The 21,321-nt window shown below is 47.2% G+C and overlaps 4 protein-coding genes and 1 non-coding gene across 8 annotated transcripts in view; 3 read left to right on the top strand and 2 right to left on the bottom strand.

Annotated features, from left to right (window-relative positions):
* The window catches only part of LOC114431691 (L-threonine 3-dehydrogenase, mitochondrial-like), a 3,484-nt gene extending 1,144 nt beyond the window's left edge, over window positions 1–2,340 (top strand). The window contains exons 2-10 of one of the 2 annotated variants that reach the window (XM_028399280.1): window positions 1–14; window positions 110–152; window positions 293–363; window positions 556–705; window positions 861–970; window positions 1,060–1,150; window positions 1,266–1,358; window positions 1,439–1,615; window positions 1,689–2,340. The exon at window positions 1–14 is cut by the window's left edge and continues 181 nt beyond it. In XM_028399280.1, the coding sequence (XP_028255081.1) occupies window positions 1–14; window positions 110–152; window positions 293–363; window positions 556–705; window positions 861–970; window positions 1,060–1,150; window positions 1,266–1,358; window positions 1,439–1,615; window positions 1,689–1,828 (889 nt within the window). In that variant the 3' untranslated portion in view covers window positions 1,829–2,340. Of the gene's footprint in view, window positions 15–109; window positions 153–292; window positions 364–555; window positions 706–802; window positions 976–1,059; window positions 1,151–1,265; window positions 1,359–1,438; window positions 1,616–1,688 lie in introns of both variants that reach the window. The other variant, XM_028399279.1, reaches the window with a different exon arrangement.
* Window positions 2,341–2,579: 239 nt separating this feature from the next.
* c2h8orf74 (chromosome 2 C8orf74 homolog) lies at window positions 2,580–4,238 on the bottom strand. Its single transcript, XM_028419845.1, has 5 exons — window positions 4,162–4,238; window positions 3,416–3,599; window positions 3,107–3,330; window positions 2,878–3,033; window positions 2,580–2,792 (listed from the first exon to the last, which is right to left on the bottom strand). The coding sequence occupies exons 1-5, from the start codon at window positions 4,207–4,209 to the stop codon at window positions 2,580–2,582; spliced, it is 825 nt and encodes a 274-aa protein (XP_028275646.1). The 5' UTR covers window positions 4,210–4,238.
* A 762-nt stretch (window positions 4,239–5,000) lies between these two features.
* On the top strand, window positions 5,001–15,604 carry rp1l1a (rp1 like 1a). The gene is made up of 8 exons (XM_028419833.1): window positions 5,001–5,052; window positions 7,389–7,626; window positions 7,758–8,150; window positions 8,222–8,486; window positions 8,573–12,882; window positions 12,955–13,890; window positions 14,059–14,847; window positions 15,151–15,604. The coding sequence occupies exons 2-8, from the start codon at window positions 7,408–7,410 to the stop codon at window positions 15,520–15,522; spliced, it is 7,284 nt and encodes a 2,427-aa protein (XP_028275634.1). The 5' UTR covers window positions 5,001–5,052; window positions 7,389–7,407; the 3' UTR covers window positions 15,523–15,604.
* trnal-aag (transfer RNA leucine (anticodon AAG)) lies at window positions 13,923–14,004 on the top strand. The gene has a single exon. It is a non-coding gene; the product is annotated as a tRNA-Leu (tRNA).
* A 1,049-nt stretch (window positions 15,605–16,653) lies between the features above and the next one.
* Window positions 16,654–20,744, bottom strand: gckr (glucokinase (hexokinase 4) regulator). 3 transcript variants are annotated; one of them, XM_028400106.1, is made up of 19 exons: window positions 20,486–20,744; window positions 20,274–20,423; window positions 20,133–20,201; window positions 19,995–20,063; window positions 19,845–19,918; window positions 19,706–19,772; window positions 19,586–19,639; window positions 19,421–19,515; window positions 19,248–19,344; window positions 19,018–19,136; window positions 18,602–18,700; window positions 18,432–18,529; window positions 18,264–18,340; window positions 17,846–17,942; window positions 17,660–17,769; window positions 17,522–17,581; window positions 17,252–17,443; window positions 16,876–17,010; window positions 16,654–16,805 (listed from the first exon to the last, which is right to left on the bottom strand). In XM_028400106.1, exons 1-19 carry the CDS (start codon window positions 20,525–20,527, stop codon window positions 16,695–16,697), a joined length of 1,815 nt encoding a protein of 604 aa, XP_028255907.1. In that variant the 5' UTR covers window positions 20,528–20,744; the 3' UTR covers window positions 16,654–16,694. The 3 variants fall into 3 exon arrangements, with proteins under 3 accessions (XP_028255907.1, XP_028255905.1, XP_028255906.1); XM_028400104.1 differs by having other exon boundaries at window positions 17,522–17,769; XM_028400105.1 differs by having other exon boundaries at window positions 17,522–17,769; window positions 20,274–20,416; window positions 20,486–20,567.
* Window positions 20,745–21,321: the final 577 nt, after the last annotated feature.

Raw genomic sequence — 21,321 nt, 5'->3', positions numbered from 1 at the left:
AGTCCTCATCACTGGTTATGTTACTCCCTGTTCTATTATACAAAAATAAACAGTGTTATTAGGAGTAAGGTAGCTCACTTTCCTCCCTCTCTTTTTTTTATCAATATAGGAGGGCTTGGACAGCTGGGTGTGGGTCTTGCCAAATTGTTGAGGTAGGGAGCTTGCATAAACTGTTCCAAATGGATTTACACAGCTTGTCTTATTAAGATGGTGACACCTGCTGGACAGAAATGGTATATTCTGACATTTGTGAACAGCAATTTAAGAACTGATGCTGATGTTTCACGCTCAGGGAGCGATTTGGAAAAAACAACGTGATCCTTTCTGACATCCGGAAACCTCCTAACCACGTCTACCATGATGGTGTGTACATTTCTGATTCCATCTTTGAATTTATGTATCCCCTCCTTTGTTGTCATGATTTTCCCTTTTGGGGTTCTCATTTGGGCTAAGAAAATGCAAAACATATGGACCTACATCTCTGCTCTCTGGGTTAATGTTTCCTCAGATGGCTGCTCAGACACGTTAATCATTGTGTGCGTGTGTCCTCCACAGGCCCATTCATCTTCTCAGACATCCTGGACTTTAAGAATCTCAGGGAGATCGTGGTCAACAACAACATCAGCTGGCTGGTTCATTACTCAGCTGTGCTGTCTGCAGTGGGAGAGGATAACGTTGCTCTGGCCAAAGAGGTCAACATCACAGGTACACGCTTATACTGTATATGTATATCTGTGAAACTCCTGAAGACAGATGTATTTGGAGTCATCCTGACATACACAGACTCTCTCTCTCTCTATAGGTCTCCATAACATATTAGATATTGCAACCGAACATGGTCTGCGTGTGTTTGTCCCCAGCACGATCGGTGCCTTCGGTCCGTCCTCCCCCAGGGACCCCACACCTGAGCTGTGTGTACAGAGACCACGCACCATCTATGGCGTGTCCAAGGTCCATGCAGAGCTCATGGGTGAGGTGAGACACATACATTCACAAAGACACAGCGAAGATTGATAAAAATGGACGTTGCCTGATCCCTTTCCTATCTACGTCTCTCAGTACTATCACCACAGGTTCGGGTTGGATTTCCGCTGTCTCAGGTATCCAGGCATCATCTCAGCCGACTCCCAGCCTGGAGGAGGAACCACAGGTGAGGTCCACATCTGAGACGGACCTGGTAAAGTCGCAGCCCACCTTAATGTTTTTAGGTTTAAGTTGGAATTTGAGGTGACAGTAAATCATGTGATCAGTTGTCTTTTTCTCAGACTATGCCGTCCAGATCTTCCACGCAGCTGTGAAGACTGGCCATTTTGAGTGCAACCTGAGCAACAACACACGCCTTCCTATGATGTACATCGGTATGCCAGACCTGCTTAAGTAAAAGCTCTGGATACATCTTCTCCTCTGTTTGACACTGTGTATCCTTTCTCCTGCCCAGATGACTGTGTCAGGGCTACTGTAGACTTCCTGGAGGCTCCTGCAGACACACTTATCAGTCGCACTTACAATATCAACGCCATGAGCTTCACGCCACAGGAGCTCACACAGGAGATTAAGAAAGTCCTTCCTGACCTCAAGGTTACCTACAATGTGGATCCAGTCCGGCAGGCCATAGGTAAGATTTCTGGAAGAATAAATGGAGGAATCTGACACTGTCATCAAATATCTGTGCCTTTGTGTCTTTGCAGCGGACAGCTGGCCAATGGCGTTGGAGGACAGCGCAGCGAGGCGGGACTGGGGCTGGAAGCACGAGTATGACCTCCCAGAGCTAGTGCAGACCATGCTGAGTCACATCACACTGGGAAACCAGCTGGCACAAGCTAACTGAGCCTCCTGCAGCATTTAGGTAGCAACTCTTTACAAAGCTTTATTTAAAAAGAGAATGTGACATCATTACACTTAAAAGTCTTAAAAAGTCTTAGACAGTATATCCACAAAACAATTGATACCAGAGGCTAAAAAAGACATTCCATTACCATATTTAATTAGAGTTTGCATCTGTCATTCTCTCTAAATGAATGTATTTGTAAGTAAGCTAACAGCCTGCTGTATGCTCCTGCCTTCCTCAGAACCAGTTGGCTTTTAGTAAAAGCTGCACTCCCAACTGGTCATGTACTGTAACACTGAATGGCTTTACCTCTGGTGCTGTTATTGTGGAGAGTGGGAACCCTACAAACAGTACTACTGCAGGGACACTGTGGTTTGCAGCTGCAGTTTTGTTAGTGCTTTGCCACCTGGTTGTTTTATTTCATTTATATTTAAATTATTTCGTGTGTTGTTTTCTAGAAGCTGCAGCCTCAGTGCTAAAGATGCATTATCAGTTGTTTGTCTTGAAATCAAGTGTTGAATGAAGACTAGATGATGTGTTTTTTATGTTTATGTTATTTATGCTCTTTCAGCTTTTGTCAAATCAGAAGGACGACTTAAAAAAAATAAAAAAATAAATCCTTCTGATAGACCAGTTTTACTGTCTTATCTTTTTTTTAACATGATAAACAGCACATCAGAATGCCCAAAGGTCCAACAAATACCTTATCATTCACTGTGGTCCTGCAGCCTTTCCAGACTGCTTCTCTGTTTTAGTCTTTTCTCTCTGCCTGAGGTGTGTCTGGGTCTGGGCTGGTGGGACCTGTGTTGGATGGATCAGTATCCTGCTGCCCCTCAGTGGCAAAAGCAGAGAGCTGCAGTTTGAGCTGCAGGATGTCACTGAGCAGAGCAGCTTCTTGGTTTAGTCTCTCCTGTACCTGGCCTTCTTTGGCTTTCACTTCTGCTTGGACCAGCTCCAAAATACCCTACACAGAGAGCAGGAAACAATGTTAGTAAAGTAATGAAGGGCATTTTCAAAATATTTTTCTCATTTTAGTGTTTGAGTCCTACCTGTTGGTCCAGATTTCCATCCTCTGGAACATTGACCTCGCCCAGACAGATCCCTGACCCTTCCCTGAGACACCTTAGCTCTTCCTCCTTCTGCTGCAGGGTCGAGATGAGTCGAGCTTCGTGCTGTTGAGTCTCCCACTCATGCAGATCTATGCCCTGCAAGGGACACTCAGAAACTGAGATAAAGATGGAAACATAAATAGTCGCTGTCTGATTGGGGTTTGCTTACCTGTGCTAGAGGGCAAGGTGTGGGTGGCAGCTGAATCTCCAAGTGCAGCTGAGCAATGGACATGTTGGCTGCACCACCTACCACCGCCTGGAAAAGCCTCCGTCTGGTGGTGCAGGTGTCTATGAGGTACCGGCTGAACTCACGTTGGTGCACAGGAGTTAGCTTTGGTAAAAATTTACAGAATATGTCTCTCAACAGGGAGAACAATTTGTGCACGTCATGATCTGATGGGAAGAAGACAGAAAGAAATCTGAGAAGACGAATGCGTGCTCACAACCTCAAGGTAAAAGCACTGTTATCTGCTCTGACCATGCAGCTGTGGGAAGATATCCTTGGCTATCTGGGCTGCTCCGATCACATTAGTCCAGGGGAAACCACAGTCTGCTGCAAACATCGCAACATCATACACAAACTCTTGATGGAGGCATTGCAGTTCATCACAGGAGTCAGGCCAGGAGAAGTGACAGCTGAGTGTCTGCACACCAGCATCTCTCTGAAAATACATTCATACAAACACATGAGCAAGAATCGTGCATTCTGTCAGATTTGACTATAGCATATAATCCAAACATTTTTAAAACCACTTCTTGAATCTGCTGTGATATTTCTGTGTCCCTACATTGTTTCAGTTATATTTATATTAATTTATAATGTCAACACAAATGTAGTGACTTTATTATTATTTACTTTACTATGGCAAATTGCCTTACATAATTTAGCAAAGAAGCACATTAGCAAAAAATGAGACAAATTAAGCATAGGTAGCTGTAAACTGACCTTTTGCTAAGCTAACTGTAACCAAATCAGGTATTTCAGTATATGGGAACATTATCTACTAGTTTGAAAAAAAAGAAAAGAGGCTAATAGGAAACGCAACACTCAACACTGTTTTATGGGGAACATAGCTTTAAGCTAACTCCTCATCGAAGCCAGTTAGCTCATGTTTTAGTTAAGTTATAATATTTCTGACATCAGTTCAAGGCACCACTAAAGTATAACTTTCGTTTGAACTCATTTAAGTCAGACTTTAATGTGTCATTTTAGTGCTTGCCTACCTGAAGCTTCGCTATCTGCGCTATTTCACTCTCCGAGAGGGACGCCATCCTTCATAAACAAAAGGCAGGCGCTCTTGGTTGCCATTGGAGACGGACTCAGCAGGGTCTGCTGACGCAATGACGTCCCCTGCATGTGTACGCGTGACGTACAGCGGCTGAAGGAATGAGAGGAATTCAGGTTTTCTGGCAATCTAATAACTTATAAACAAATATAATATATATATCATAACATATTATAAAATATTAATTATATAAATAATATGTTAATAAATAAATTATTTTTTTTCTGTTTTTTGAGCTTGTCTGCTAAGTGGTCATGTAGCCTATAGGCTTATGAGTGCGGGGCCACAGATGGCTCAGACAGGCCTAATCCTCTTTAGCACGTATCCCACTCCTCTTCTTCTCTTCTTCTCCTCTTGTTTTCCAATAATAACGAACAAAGAAGAGATGATAAGTTAACGTAAGTTATCCAAATGAGTCTGTAGTTGTTAGTTTCCGGTTCTATGTTTAAAAAATTAACTATTTTTGACCCTGTGCGCCATGTGCGCATATTTGAGTTCTTTTTTTTTAAGAAGTATTTTAATTACAGACACAATAAAGCTTAAACAGAACTTTTGTGTTGTTATGAGGTGCTTGGTGTTACTGTGGAAGTGTAAATCAGCGCGCTTCCGGTCTTTAATCTGCTGACTTGGCGCATGCCTGAACATGCGCGCATCATATCCACGATGGGAATCTGAAGGCGCAGCGCGGTCGGAGCGGCTCGGTTCATGGCCAGTGCTGCTCGTGAGGACTACACCCGAGTTAATTCATTAAAATAGTATCTATCAGGATCTGTAATAATCGACAGCCATCTTTACATTTTCTGCTTCTTCTCGGAATGCGTTCATATTGGTAAGATTTAATCTCTTTCATGTTTTTCTTTTTACACCTGTTGCTTTACAGGCGAACTCCTGTGTTTGTGTGTGTGTGTGTTTTGGTGAGGGTGTGATAAGCTGTGCATTTCCTTTTACAGTGTGTTTCCTTTGTATGTATTTGTGTGTATGATCCAGTTGTGAGTCACACACCTGCTTATGGGATAAGAGGCAGGAGGGGATTGAGCAGAGGAGGGAGTGGATCTCCAAAAGTAGGCCACACATCACATAATCTGTTGAATCTGTTTGACATTACAGAACACTGTGTTGGCTTTATGTTTTACACTTTAAAAGAGATGAACTTATTCCTGCAGGATTCAGATGTCCGCCTGAATGCTCACACACACACACACACACAATATTCATACATGATGGTTTGTCCATGAGGAATATTCCTTACTTGCTCCTGTCAACACAGGAACTACTCATCCCCGACTTCCTGTCTACCCAAGATTCCCTGAGGTCCACCTACTCTTTCTCTCCATCTCATTAAAGCACGAAGGAGATTAAATAAGTAGTTACATAAGATTGAATTATAATAATTATGCAATAATTTGTACAATGAAATGAGAATACAACATTATTAGGTCATAAATGGAGTTTATCTTACACAAATAAATCCGACATATACACGGTACTGACAGAAATATGAAAGAAAATGTGTAAATATAAGTTTTTTACTCACGGTTAATGGCCTGTTTGGATGTCCTGTCTGCTGTGACACTGTTCAGGAGGAGCAGTCGGTGCTTCAGTGATTTGTGGACAGGAGGCACCCTGCTGTCAGACAGATTGTCTGTAATTACAATCCTGTGTGTGACATAAAGGCAGGTTTAGTTTTTAAAATAAACCTGTGCAATTTCAGCTGAACTTTATCTGTCGTTTCACTTCAGTCGGAAACGTTTTATCTCTCATGCTCCGGCCTTTGATTATTACATGTCTGTTCAGTCTAAATTGGTAATTATCATTTGCTTCTTGGCCTGGTCAGGTGCATAAGAAAATCACTTGTCTCATTGTCTCGCCATAGCAACCCCCTCCTTCTTCTTCCACACACACACACACACACTGAGGTTCTTAAGTAGGCTTTTCATTCTATCCTTAGCCTTGCCCCTCCTGCCTTCTCCTGTCTCCTCGTTTCTCCTCTCTCTCCATCCACCCCCCTTCTCCCTCTGCCTTTTTTTGCACCTGATTACTGACTGCCATTTTACACAGAGAGCCGAGGAATCAGGGGCTCTGCTGTGGAGATTCATGCACGCACTTATACACTCATATGTTCTCTAGGAAAGTCCTGGTCTGTCTCAGACCGAGCATAGATATCCAGACATTTCTCTGCAGCTTTCCCGCATCTCTTTGGACCATGTTTCCTGAATATGTAAGTAGTAGCTGTGGTTCTTTATTTTAAAGGGTTAATCTAATCTTTGTCCTTCTCCAGGTATAGATGATGTTGCTGCTTTTTTTGTTGAAAAAAAGTGCTCCAACTAATCAATAATGGCTCAAACAGAACATTAATTGATTAGTTGATGACTGTAGAGCTGTAAGTACATCAATCGGTCTTAAAAATGTGGATGTTTAAAGCAGGTCTAGTTTCTGAAATGAGAAAATGTTGTGGTGTGTGAGGCTGATATCACCGTGAAAGAAAATAATCACTACTTCTAACCTTGGGAAGGAATGAAACAATGAAAAATAAAACAGAACTGAATGTATTTAAGTTGACATGTTGTTGGATTAAGCTGCCTGTTAAAAGCAGAACGATTTAAACCCGAATGTTAAAAATGAGGCCTCTATTTGACCAGGAAAAGCACCCTCTTTATGTAATGTTGACACCGATTAGTGTTATTTTTAAAATATTGTGCGGCAAGATAACATTTTAGGTGCAAAGCTGTGAAGACAGATGGAGCTGAAGAGGGATTAAGAAGCATAGTGTCACGTTGGAGCACTGATTTGTCCTCAGGTTCATCCTCAAAGTCCACTAAGCTGCCTGATAATAATAACTTTTTTTTTTACAGCCAGAGGTCACATTATTCACACTCTGCTAATGATTGAACTGTTGGCTGATTGTCTGCACTTCAGGGATGATCTTTGTGTTTTGTTGTACAGTTTACTTTCAGCTGTTTGTGACAAATTAAAAAGAAATACTGTATATTATGCAAACAGGTTTGTGCAGAAGCAGGACAGAAACTCCGTACGTCTGTGCCAAATAGGATTGCAGCATGTGTGCTAGGCCACTTCACTAAAAATAGCAGGCGGAGGAAAGCTTACAGGTAAACACTGATTATAACTAGTGAAAGTGTTTCATGTATTGTGTGTTTGCCTACACAGGTGTGTGTGACACCCCATCATGCATTCGGTGCAGACAAGATTGTGGGACCCCCGGCCCCCGCATAAACATGCCTCGCCCCTCCCTGCTCCACGCCTTGCCCACGTGACCACAGCCACCCCAGCCAAGCGCATCACCTTCTACAAAAGCGGCGACGTCCAGTTTGGGGGCATCAGGATGGCCATCCACAAGCGCAGCTTCAAATGCTTCGATGCCCTGCTGGATGACCTTTCACAAAAGGTTTGTGGGCTGGGTTTCCTTTTGAAGATCCATGTGCGCTTCACTTTTAACTTTTCCTTTTTTGGATTAGCTCTGTGACGTCCATCTTTTCCTGAACCAATATGTACAAATATATATGTATCTGTGTTTAGGTGCCGTTGCCGTTTGGTGTGCGGACCGTGACAACCCCCCGCGGCACTCACGCTATCCAACACCTGGAGCAGCTCCAGGATGGTGGCTGCTACCTCTGTTCGGACCGGCGCCATGCTAAGCCAATAAACATGGAGCTGGTCAGCAAACGTCCAGGCATCTGGTACCATCACAGCCGGAGGCCCCAGCGGCCTGAATCCTCATCTGCTACACCACCAGGCCATCTGCCGTACAGACAGAGGCGCATCCTGCTGGTGAAGAACACAGAACCAGGGATGAGGAGGAGCATAGTGCTGACCAGGAGGTCCACCAGGAGCCTACGAGCCTTTCTGGATGAGGTGTCTGAGGTGATGCAGTTTCACGTCCGCAAGCTCTACACAGCAGAGGGACGCAGGGTAAGAGGTGATATCTGAATGTGTGCTTACAGCATGGAGTGTGTTCAATCCTCTTGACACTGTGTTTTTAGATTGACAGTGTGCAAACCCTGATGACGTGCCCCAGTGCGCTGGTGTGTGTCGGCCGGGAAGCCTTCAGCCCAATGCTGATAAACTTCATAAAGAAAAGCTCAGAAGAAAAACTGCCTGGTCTGGGCAACAGGTCTCCTGGTCTTGGTCCCCGCACTCCTGGAAACGGGGCTCGATCTCCTGGTACCCAAGGATTGCGGTCCCCCCCTCACGGAGCTCACTCCAGAGCAAGCGAGTACAGTGAAGGACATGAGAGCAAGAAAAACGGTGAGTTATCAGGTCAAAGTGTGAATACAAGGTGAATCCACAACATACAGACGTATCTGAAATGTTCCTCTCCTTTGTTCTTTCAGTTAACTTTGGTCTGGAAACCAAAAAGAGCATCATCCACCCCCGATCTGATTCCTCAACCCGCTCTGCCCGTTTCTCTTTGTCATCTGAAAAGTCCTACGGCAATGGAGTCAGTACCTGCTCCCAGGCTAGACCTGCTATCATGAACGACGATATTGAGAAACGTGTTCTAGTCAACAAAGATGGCAGCCTCTCAGTGGAGATGAGGGTGCGTTTCCGTCTCCAGAATGACGAGACCCTTCAGTGGTCAACTCAAATTAAGAAATCACCATCTCTGACCAATGAGTGCTGCCCTCTGAGCGAGGCCCAGCCCCACTACCTGCAGCCGGGCCAATCAGAGAGCTGCTCTGACCCTGACTCAATTGACCCAGAGGGTGTGGACTACTCCAGCCAGCCCCTGCCGTGCTCGATGGAGGGGAACCGCTGCCCCTGCTGCTACCAGAGACAGGAGCAGCAGTATGATCTGTGGGAAAACCCTGCTCACAGCCACAAACAGCCTCCTGTCCCACCGCCACATAGATCCAGCCACACACACACTATGGTGAGACACACACACTCCTCCAGCTCCTCTTCCTCTTGTAATTCCAGAAGGGTGGTGCGTTGCCGGGCACGACTGTCCAGCTGTGGAGGTGGCTCAGGTTCAGAGCAAAGCCAGCTGGTGCAGGAGGAGATGTGTGTGACAGAGCAGGTTGAGCACAGCGTGGAAGTGGAGCAGAATGGAGACACCCACGTAGAGGTCTGCAAAGTGAGCCGATGCTGCAGTCGGAGCGAAGTGGTCGCCATGGACAACAGCCTACGACCTCTCAGCAGAAAGTCGGTGGAGGGGGAGTTAATGGCAGTGGAAGACGACGCAGAACGTCCGCTGTCTGCAGTCAGCACCTCCTCACATGTCCTTCAGTCACTGAAGGAGGACCAGGACGATGATGAGGATGATCTCCCGCCCAGTGTCTCACAGTGCAGCCATAGCAACGAGCTGACCCCAACCCCTGACACTCAGCTGAATGAAAATCCAACAAGCAGCATCTCTCCCAACAAAAACGACAAAGATGAGGAGAGAGGAAGCAGGGCAGTATCTGCTGCCTCCTCCTGTCAATGTGGAGCAGATGAAGTGGACAGAGCCCTCAGCTCCACCTCTAAAAAAGAGGAAGAGGTTGCTGAGGATGAGGGTGAAAGGATGAAGAGTGCTGTTAGCCGCTTGTCCAGTCCCACAGCACACTCTCAGCAGTCAGCAGCATCCAGCGTGTGCTCAAAATGTGGAGGCTGCAAACGCAGCGTGACCTCTGAGAGGTCCAATCAGTCCAACCGAGCATCTCCAAACCAAGACGAAGGCAACGAAGACACTGCTTCCGATGTCTCGACACAATCCAACAAATCCAACCTCACCAATCATGGCCGCCTCTCCGCCGTTTCAAATGTCCTAGAAGGCAGAGCATCCAGAACATCAAACGCAGAGGAAGAGAGGGCCCCAAGTGCTGCATCAGCCAAAAGCCACAGGTCCAACAGATCACACAGATCTGCCTGTGAAAAACAGGACGAGAGAAGCCCCAGTGCAATGTCTGCCAAATCCTGCAAGTCTCACAAAAGCACAAGGGAAGCGCCTGAGAACAGCTCAAGAGAGGAAGCAGAGGGAGATAACGCAGCTGAGCGAGCAGCCAGCTCCCTGTCAGCCAGATCGGGGGCTTCGGTCAAGTCTCATAAGTCCAACTGTCAGTCAGGCTCCAAAGTCGCATCCCCAACTGACAACACAGCTGTGGAAGAGGATGAGTTAAACAACAGAGCTCCCAGCAGCCTCTCTGTTAGGTCAAATGTTTCTGCCATGTCTGGGAAGGCTGAAAGACCTGACAGTGTCGCATCAGCTAAATCAAATGTTTCTGCCAAGTCTGGGAAGGCTGAAAGACCTGACAGTGTCGCATCAGCTAAATCAAATGTTTCTGCCAAGTCTGGGAAGGCTGAAAGACCTGACAGTGTCGCATCAGCTAAATCAAATGTTTCAGCCAAGTCTCACAAGTCCACCTGCAGTCATTGTGCTAAAGCTGCATCACCAGGTGAAGAGGCAGCAGAGGAGGTCACTGTAGAGGCAACAGGAGAGCTAGAAACTGAGGAAAGAGCAGCAAGTGCAATGTCTGCCAAGTCTAATAAATCCAATAAGTCCACTAAGGCCCAGGAAAGGTCACTTTCTCCCAGGTCAGAGGCTGTGGAAGACGGAGAGGTGAGGGCAGCAAGTCAGATGTCTGGGAGATCAGTGAAATCAAACAAGTCTACAAAGTCAATGAAGTCCCACTGTACTGAAAAGGCAGTGTCTCCAAGCTCAAACGTAGCAGAAGAAAAAGAAATTGAAGAAGAGGAAACACAGCCGAGGCCTGAAAGTCAATTGTCGTCTAAATCCGAAAAAGCTGAGGAACGGGCTGCCAGCGCTTTATCAGTTAGATCAGCTGCCTCTGCAAAGTCTCACAACTCAAAGACAGAGGCGGTGGATGGCATGGAGGAGGATAGAGCCCCCAGTGCCATGTCAGGGAGATCACACACCTCCGCTAAGTCCTCCAAGTCCCAGAAGTCAAACCACAAGGCTGCATCTCCCAGTCCAAATGCTGAAACTGAAGAGCGGGTGGCAAGCGCCATGTCTGCAAAGTCCAAAACTTCTCACAGGTCTGCCAAGAGTCCAAACATAGTCACCATTAAAACACCAGAACAGGTTGATGAGGAAGGAAATGAGAGAGCACTGAGCGCTGCATCAAAACAGTCCAATCATCACACAACAGCAGAAGCTGATGGTGAACCAGAAAGTAGATCTGCTGGCCAAACTCTGTCCCCCAAGAGGGCACGTTCAGCACGCAGCCGCTCCCCCAAACCTCCATCTCAGTCACCTGTGCAACAGCTGCTGCCTGGGCCTGGTGCTGGAGAGGCAAGAGGGCCCAGCGCCCTATCAGTCCGCTCCACAGCTTCTGCTAAATCCGGCCGCTCCAAATGTAGCTGCAGAGCCACATCAGAAAAAGCAACGGAAGAAAAGGAGAGAGAGGAAACGAAGGAAGCCTCAGAGCAAGCAGCCAGCATCCGCTCATCCTCCTCTAAAAGACAGGGGAGAGAGTCAGCAGGCACAGAGGAACCTTTGAGCAGAAACTCATCTGGATCTGTCTCTCTGGGTCTGCCTGAGGACCAGGAGGAGTCAGAGAGTGTTAAGTCCAGTGTTTCTGTGCACAAAAACACTGAGAGCGCAAAAGAAGCTGACAGTCACAGTCCTCCAACAGTCGATATCCCCACGATTAAAACGCCAGGCGCAGGTGAAGAAGAAGCAGAGCAGAACACAGACAGAGCCGGCAGCGTCGTTTCAGTCAAAAGCAGCAAGTCTCACAAGTCATGTTGTAACTGTAGTGTTAAATCAGGTCAGCTAAAGTCTAAAGACAAACTTTCAGCTGAAGTTGGAAAAGATGTTGAAACACAAAGTGTCAAGTCTGTGAGCAACCTGGCAGCCCCCGACAACAGGACCTCCTCTGCAATGTCATCGGCTAGCACGAAGGTTCGGAACAAATCATCTGCAAAGTCAGCAAATAACACACTGATGCCTCTCAGGCCTGACTCAGCCACTTCAGCTCACTCTCAGTCCAAAATAAAAGTCTCAGAACCAGCCAAATCAGACCATCTGACTCCTGTCAAAAGCCACAGCGCCAAATCCACAGCAGGAAGTGAGAGTGGAAGTGTCAAATCATCTAAGTCTCAGAAGAAAGAAGCCCCCGTCAAGTCTTCCAGCCCGTCACACAGCTCCAGACCCTGCAGCAAAGTGGAAACAGGCAGTGAAAGCACTCTGTCTCACTCCCTGTCTGCTGCCGACCTGCTGAAGGAAACCATGGGCGCTGCACGTCCACCCAGCCAGCAGTCCAAATCCAGCAAATCCCAGAGCAAAAAAAGTGAGAGCCGTCCGAGGAGCAGGGAGGGGGTGCTGGAGCTCACACCCACCTATCTGCCCAACGCCTCCCCTAATGAGGTCGTCAGTGACTGGCTGCGAAGCATTCCTGCTGACAGCAGCATGCTGGAACTGGATGATGAGTTGAATGAGGATGAGGGGATGCCCCAAGATGAGAATGCAGAAAAGGAGGAGAAAGTTGAGCCTGAGGAGGAAGAGAAAAAGGATGAAGAAAACTGTGATGTAGCACAGGAGGAGGAGGAGAGTGCAGATCCTGCTGAGGCTGTAGGGACTCCTCACACCAACGCCCCGTTGCTGAGCAGTGATTCTCTGCCCAGGAACTGGCATTCCTCTACTGCTGTGATGAAGGTTCTTCTGACCTCTTCGCTGGGTCGATGCCGCAGCCTGCCAGAGGTAAGTCACTGTAAACTCATCCTGTAAATCTGAGTTTTTTAACCTATCCCTAACATTTGCTGTGTTGTGTAGGTGTCTCCGGTTTATGGTCGCAGACTGAGCACATCAGCCAGGGGACTTCTGGACTGTTTAGCCCAGCTGCAGCTCATTGAGCCCGCAGTGAGCCCTGGTTCTTACCCACAGAAGCACCACAACCAGCAGTATGAAGACATCATGGCCATCCTTCAGTCCCTCTGGCTTACTGAACCCAGGGACCTTGGGGCCAAGGAAGCCAAGGATAGTGGAGCAGAACAAGTGACGCCGCCGCAATCATCGTCTGGGGTGGGTATGAGCAGCGGCTCCGGTGGATCAGGGAAGGAGAACGAAAATCAGGGAGGAGAGGAAACACCTCCGAAAGAGACAGAATCTCTGCATGAGGATGAGGCACAGGGGAAGGTTGAAGAAGAGGAGGAGGTGAAGGAAAATGAGGATGAAGCAGAGGAAGCCAAGGCAGACACATCTGAGGAACAGAGTGAGGAACAAAGTACAGTTCCTCAGAGTTTAGACAGCCCAAAAGCCACAGAGAACCCTTCATCATCAGACAAAAGCTCTGCCAACGACAGCTTCAAATCCCCCACTGACAATGAGCAAGAGCAGCTGGAGGACTCCAGCTCAGGCACGCCACCAACCGTCGTGCATGCACCCTTATCCAAAAGACTATCCCAAGACCCTGACCCGGTGTGGGTGCTTCAACTCCTGAAGAAGCTGGAGAAGCAGTTCATGAACCACTACATCAATGCCATGGCGGAGTTCAAAGTGCGCTGGGACCTGGAAGACAGCCTCATGCTGGACACTATGATCTCAGAGCTGAGGGAAGAGGTGAGCCGGCGCATCCAGAGCAGCATCGAGCGTGAGATGAGGAAGATTCAGAGCAGAGCTGGGAGAGTGGGGAAGTCACCGCGGCCACCGCAGGGAGCCAACCTCTCTAGGGAGTCCACTATGACAGACAAGAGGCGTCGAATGCTGAAGGTAACTCCCATCTCCTCTTTAAACTAGGCAGAGGTAGTGTGGCCGAGCGGTCCAAGGCGCTGGATTAAGGCTCCAGTCTCTTCGGGGGCGTGGGTTCGAATCCCACCGCTGCCAGCAAGAATTTTACCCAAATAAATATCAACAAGTAATGATTGATTTCTCTTTCAGGTGATGAAAAACCAATCAGCAATGACAGCCGACTCTCTCAGCGACGGCGAGATGACGGGTGAGTTTAGTGACCAGCGAAGTGATGATGAGTACTGCCCCTGTGACGCATGTGTACGCAAGAAAATGGCCGCTAGGCCTTTCAAAACAAACCCTCTGGCAGCTGAAGCTCCGGTGATGATGGAGTTTGACCTCCTCAAGATACTCCAGCTGAAGAAAAGCCCATCACCTTCATCTGCCCCTGTGCCTCCACCTGTGGAGGTGAAGGGGGACAGTGTGGTTATAGATGAGGAGGGGAGGAATCTGGAGGTAGTCCAGGAGGAAGAGGAGGAGGAGGAGGAAACCAAAGAGGACATCAAAGCTGATATTGTTTTAGAGGAGACAATTGCAGAGGAGGACGAGGAGGAGGAGGAGGGAGGAACAGACGGGGAGGAAAATGGAGAGGAAGAGGAGGAAGAATGTCAGTGTCACTGTAATAGAGATGAAGAGGGAGAGGTAGAGACAGGTGAGGAAGAGGAGGCACAGGAAACAAGTGATAACACAGCTGATGAAGAAAAGGAGGAGACAGGAGAAGATGAGACAGGAGGTAATGAAGGAGAGACAGGAACTGGGGAGGAGGAGGAGGAGAGTGACAAGGGGACAGTGAAGGAGGCAACAACAGGTGAAGGAGAGACAACTGAAGACTGTGAGGAAGAGGAGGAGGAAGGGGGAGCAGCAAATGAAGAATCAACTCCAGTGGAGGGGTTTGAGGAGGGAATCGGCGCCTCATCTGAAGAAGGAGCCACACCTGAGGTAAGCAACACAAAACGGCATCTTCAAAATTAGACACATGCGTCTATTTGAGTCCCTGAACAAGGCCGCCTGCTGATGAGGAATCTGACCCACTGCAGCCTAAAAGCTAACGCTAATCCTGTGGGAAAAGATAATCTCACCATCCAATTAGACGGCCTGAACAAATCTGTTTTGCTTGGCAGCTCCACAGAGCGTCCGCACATGGATGTCTGCTGCTAATTTAAACCATCAGCTTCGTAACTCACCGCACCATTATTACACAGTTTAGCTAATTAAGGCTGTGATTCACTGTTTGACCCTCAGGGCACAGCTGCTGCTGTCTGTGTGACCGAGGGAGAGGAGGCAGACGCCGAAGACTCAGACGGCGATGGCAAACCCCCGAGTGCAGACTCGGCCTTGGAAGATGCAGTGGAGGAGTTCACCCCTGAGGAGCCCAAAAAGGAGGACGTTACCCTTCTGCATCAGTTTACCAGGACCTCCGTGGAGTCACAGCCCGGATCGTTGGAGGACATCGACATGAATTCACCCTCCATCCCTCTGGACGCCATAGAAGTGCCCAAAGTGGATGATAGTGTGTCCACTGGGGGCGGCGCAGGTCACCGGAGGAGCCGATCACCGGCCAGAGTCAAGCGACGCAAACCTAAAGAGGGCGACGACGAAATGGAAAACTCTTAAGACACTTCAGGGTGCTAAAAAAACAAAGACCTGAACACTTGAAATACTTTATCTCCTGATGTAGACGGAGTCAGAGACTGTAGGAGCTGAAACTTGAAACCACCACCTTATCCTGTCTATATGCTTATATCATTAACCAGGTCATATGTTATATTTTTGAAAAACATTGTGCACATATGAGTGTTTAATAATCTCATACAGCCATCAGGTTAGAACCAGTTTATCATATTTGACTTATCAGTGTTTATTTTCTGGATTCTCAGGGGTTTTAATGGCCAGGTTTGCTTTATAAACACTTCCTGGCTATTACTTAACAACCTGCTAATATGCTCTGTGATGTAATCTGAAAAGGGAACTGTCCTTTAGTCACCTTAATGTATTACCTTTGAATTGTTGCGTGTTTTTCTGCTTCTGTTCCTAATCTTAAACCTCCCTCTGCTGCTTCAGTTAGCAAGGTTTTGTTAGGTGTGTGTTATGAGCTATAGATTCAGGTGGGGTTTGACAACCAGCCGTGTGGAACACCAGCGTGAAGCGTGTTACTGATGCCTTACTGTATCCATGGTTATATGACAGAAACAGAGAGCAGAGCAGAGGGGAGAGATGGTGGCTCTCTGTCAGAATGGATTCAAAGCTGCTCTTTAAAATGTTCAGGACGATGAGAATGGGGCAAAAAAACACTGCTCACATTGACAAAAAGCCTCTTATTTGTTGTACCAAGGAAAGGGTGTGTGTGCCTCTGTAGAGCAAATGAATGTATTAATACTGACGTAAATAAAAGCACCTGAATTCACGCTGGTTTATCTTGTTACATTAGCTTCACAGTCACAGCTCTGGTGACCACACACTGTATAAAAGCTGTGAATTATGTGCTAATGCTTTCTGATCCAGACCTGATGTGTACTTTTCCTCCGGCTCCCTCCCTGCTGCGTTTGGCTCTGCTTTAAAGCAGTTTCCAAAGCTGCTCAGCCGCTCTCAAGATACACACACACACACACGTCACACTAATCCCCTACCTGTGTATGTATGTGTGTGTCTGTGTGTGTGTGCAGAGCCACACAGGGATTGAGGTTGACTTACATCACACAGCTGAATGTTCACAAGCAGAAAACACCAACCAAACACATCAAGAGATTGTTTTTGTTATGTATATTTATTAAAGACAGGAGGGGGACTCACAACAGCTCCTCCACAGCCTCCCTAATGATTGGCCGCTGCTTCAGATGAGACTCCGCCTCCACGAGAGAGCAGCCAGTCAGCAGACACACCAAAGCTGCAGGGACCACCTGCACAGAGACATGTACTGTACCCACAGATTCCATCCTTGCCCTATAATGCACCCTACTGCCTCCTTACTTTAGTCCTGCTTCTGGCCTTGTGTGTGTGTGTAGTGATGTCACAGGAAGGGATGTCACCTGTCAGCTCCTCCACCTGGTAGATGGCTTTCAGAAGAGCCTCTTCACACTGTGGCCCTGGACGACCAGAGAGCCTCTGAAAGGAGAAGGCATCTTTACATTTCTTGTTTTGCACTATGGGAGGCTGCAATGCACAGCCTCACCAATAGATGGCACTCAATCCTATAAATAGGAGCAGCATAGAAATAAGTGAGCAGCCTTTTCCTCCTATAGCTGCTGCATAATAGACCTTTGCATATCCAAACCTGGCTGAGATGCATTGTGGGTAATGTAATTACCTGCTATGTCTTTCAATCTTTTTAAATTACTTTCTGTACCTGGAGCAACCTGGTGGCTCTGCGGTACAGTTTGCTGTTGGTGACCTGCACGTCGATCATGTGGTTCTGGTATATCTTCCCCTTTAGGATGTGAGCTCCGGTGCTAACAGCGTTCAGCACCAGCTTGGTGGACAATTCCCACTGCTGAGGGACAGAGACAGAGGAAAGAGTCCTGTTCTGCCTGCAAAAAGGCTGACAGACCATAAACAAGAGCGTTAATGAGGCAAAACAGATGTTTACTATGCTCCGGTGAGTTAGGGTGTACTCTACCATGGCTGCAGCAGGCCAGGTGATGTTAAGGGTGGATAAACACAGCTTATTGATGTCATCCTGCAACAGAAAAAATACATATACTGACCTATAGATAGATACATAGATGTATAGGAAGAGAGATTGATGGATGGATACTTGTTGAAGCGCAGCTGAGGTGTCTCCATCAGCCTGATGATAAAAAGCGTGAAGATTCACCATCTTTTCTCTCACTCTGCGTGCCAGCTTTAACACATCACCTACATCATCTGTGCAGTGTGAGAGAGAGAGGCTGTCACAGCACATGCTTCGATTTGGACGGACTCCATACGAATGTTGTCTCACCGCAGTGTGTGTAGATGAGAAGGACAGTGTCCTTGTCGGTGAGACGGGGCAGGAGCAGGTGTAGAAAATCCTCATGTGCGATGCAGAAGTCAGGACCCTGGAGGAAAAAAAAACATGTTTAAAAGAATGAGCCGTGTAGTGCAGAGATTACAGCAGATTAAGTGAAAAGGGACATCAAGTCCAGCAGCAGATCAGGTGCAGTGGGGGTGTTTTTACTCTAATCCTGATCTGGGTTAATCTTCCAGATGTGTCACTGCGGACCTGGAAGTCATTTTAATTGGATTTCAATGGATTTAAATGCTTGTTTAAAGCAGAAATCTCCCTATTTGCAGCCAGTACAGCTCATTGTTTGATGCAGCAGTTACTTATTAGTGCTTTTGTTTGAATAGATGTTCATTCATTGTCTTCCTTCACACACCAGTGAGGTTAAAGAACCTTCATTGATGTTCAGCTCTGCGTATCCTCCGCTGATGAAGCCTCGAACATCCTCGTAGTCTGACACACACACACACACACACACACATCAGTTTTTATCATTAGATTTCTACAGCAAAAGAATCCAGCTCTGATGAGTCCATCCTTTCACCTGCTCCAAACGTTGGGTTGCACTCGCTGGCATCCATGAGGCTCAGCACAGCCAGGGAGCCCCAGCCCAGGTAGCAAACGCATCCTCCACCCTGCAAACTGGATCACACAACATAACACAATAAGTAGTTTATCAATAGCAAACTTGAGGTGAAAAGCAGGCTCTTCTACCTCCGTCCTGCTGCCTCCACCAGAGCTGCTATGCCCTCACACTCAGAGTATGTGACGTCCACAGTCCTCTTATGGGCTCCGATGTGCTGCACAATACCACTGAAACAAAGAAGATCATTTATGTCTCACACTACAGATCTGAGCACATACTCTACTTTCTAATGACCTCTAGAGGTCAGTATCACACAGTGGGAGCACAGTCCTGTCAGCCTCAAGGACACTTGGACAAACCTCTTTTATGCCACATTGATACATATTTCTGAGCAGTGTGCTGACTAGTAATGTGAAAAACTGGTTCCAGGTGGCTGTTAGACAGGCTGATAGCTGTAAACACAAAGAAGCACTTAGTGTGTCCCTTTGGGTGCAGCGTGAAGGAACAGGGAGGAGCTGGGAGGTCATGTCGGGCTGGTGCTTACTTGCATGTGACTGGTGTGCGTGAGAAGGCGGCAGCTTGAGCAGCAGACAAGACAACCTCTAGGAGAATCTTAGTGGCGCTGCCTCCCTTCATCCTGGAGGAGCCACTGATGGCTTCCGGCTGAACACACACACACACACACAGAGTGCAGGCATGCATCTCGCTTGGGTCTAATTTTGAAGCAAATGTAACCTGAAGAGTTTGAGGGGAGGGAATAATGTGTGCAAGTACCCCGACTGCTGGGTTGATGAGGAAAGCGTTGGCATGCTCCTGCATCCTTTGCACTACACTGTGGAATGTAAACGTGCAGCCCGGCATGGCCTCATCCCTGCAAAAAAAAAAATAAATTGTAAAACCAAGTTCAAAAACCAGCTCTGTACATGTGCATAAACAAGAAATCACACCTGGCCTGATGTGCAGGATTGAAGCCAATCAGCACAGGAGTGTAGACCTCGGGGTGCTGCAGGCAGAAGTCCAGCTGACCTGCCACAAATGGAGCCTGCACAAGAAAAACATCAGCACACACTTTAGGCAGTAACACACACACACACAGTGTCAGGCTGTCTTACAGATAATCCACAGGAAATGCCGACGAACAAGACCCGCTTCTTTCCCTCACACACCTGCAGAGAAGCACAAGTGGTTCAAACTAAAAGCTGTAAACCTCCATTTTGAATTTGCTGTCTGACCTTCTTCAGACTGAGCATGCCCAGTTTGGGGTCGTCCTCAGGGGCCTCTTGGGAGGACAGCAGAGCTCTGAGGAAAACAGGAGTTTCTTAAGCTCCAGAAGAAGCTGCTGTTTTTTTTTGTATTTTCACTCCAACACACCTGTCTCCTCCTGCGATGATGTATGAATACACAGGATTCTGCTTCAGCTGTCTCAGAGCTCTGTTGAACCTCGCCTAACAACACACACAAGCAAACTCTGATCAGATGACTTAATTCAGTCATGTTCTGCTTCCTGTGAGCATATTTTACCGCGATGAGAAAGGCCAGACGACCAGAAGTGCCGCAGCCACTGAGCACCACAAGGCTGTCCTGAGGATCCTGTTAAAGACACAGAGCAGTCAGCGAAGCCCCAAAATACCAAAGACACTACAAAAAGAGAGGAGATACCTTCAGAATGAGCTCTGCTCTTTTAGCAACTTCTGCTAATGTTTTCACCACCTGGTCGCTCAGAAGCCTCTGAAAGTAACATTCAAAGAATCACTTCCTGAAAGTACGAAGTCTGCAGGTTGTTGATTCTAAGGCCTGTACCTGGTAAGTTCCTTCAGACTCTTCTTGAAACATTTGGACATCACAGCGGTGCAGCATCTTCACAATGCTTTCGGCTGAAGCACGGTCAATGTCACAGGTCAGGGGGTTAGATTTCTCCGAAACCGGAAGTGAGGGCTCATAATCTGGAGACTTAGAAACAAAAATGAATACAAAGGAAGATCAACACATTCCTAAATGTCCTTTAAACTCACCTCCCATTTACACAGAGCGGACGTCCAGGCTGATCCTGCCATTGTACACAAGAGTGTCCTCCCTATTCAAAGTGAAAGCCACAAAGTGCAGCGCTCTATCTGCAGGAACAAAGGTCACTCATGGACCTTTGAGACTGGCGGCCCAGAGGAAGCTGTGTATAAATGTCAGTCCTGCACCAGGAAAGCCTGTGTCGCCTCAAAACAAACATAGAATTTCTTCCATCTTTTCGACCCAAAGATCCAACTGATTCTCAGCAGTGTGAAAATATTTACACCACAGCAGATTGTGGAGTCTAATACATCTCATCACGCCCCCAAACTCCCACCACCGTCTCTCAGAACTGCCGGCTAATTGCTGTCAGTGACACTGACGTGGCGAGGACAGTTTTCACATCGTGTTCCATCAACAAAAAGAAAAGACTAATATAATTCCTCCTCACGCTCTTCAACTCCTCGTTCTTGCCTCTTTCTGTTTTTAAACCATTCCATAAAGGCCTGTGACTCTCTGTAGTGATGCATTTTTATTGCTCATTAGCGGCTCACGCTCATTATTAATAACATCAGACATCTGAAGTACAGTTTGGTGCTAACCTTCCTGAGTCAGTCCAACAGCGGAGCTGTGCGTGGGGCCGTGTGATATGTCAAAAGCCAGGATGTAGCTGATACAAGTTTTTTTTAAAATAAAGGATAGGGGCTGTAATTTAACCTCTTTTTAAAACATTTATTTTACCAAACAAAGCTGTTTTCAGCTGAGGGAACCCCCCAGGGTTTAGTGGTCAGTCAGAGCGGACTCTTTCATTGACCTGAGTGATAATCGTTGTATCCCACAGAACTGG

This window comes from Parambassis ranga, chromosome 2 (assembly GCF_900634625.1).
Source record: "Parambassis ranga chromosome 2, fParRan2.1, whole genome shotgun sequence".
NCBI classification, from domain to species: Eukaryota; Metazoa; Chordata; class Actinopteri; family Ambassidae; genus Parambassis; species Parambassis ranga.
The sequence above is the reverse complement of the archived record's forward strand: the minus strand, read 5'-3'. Positions and strand labels throughout refer to the sequence as shown.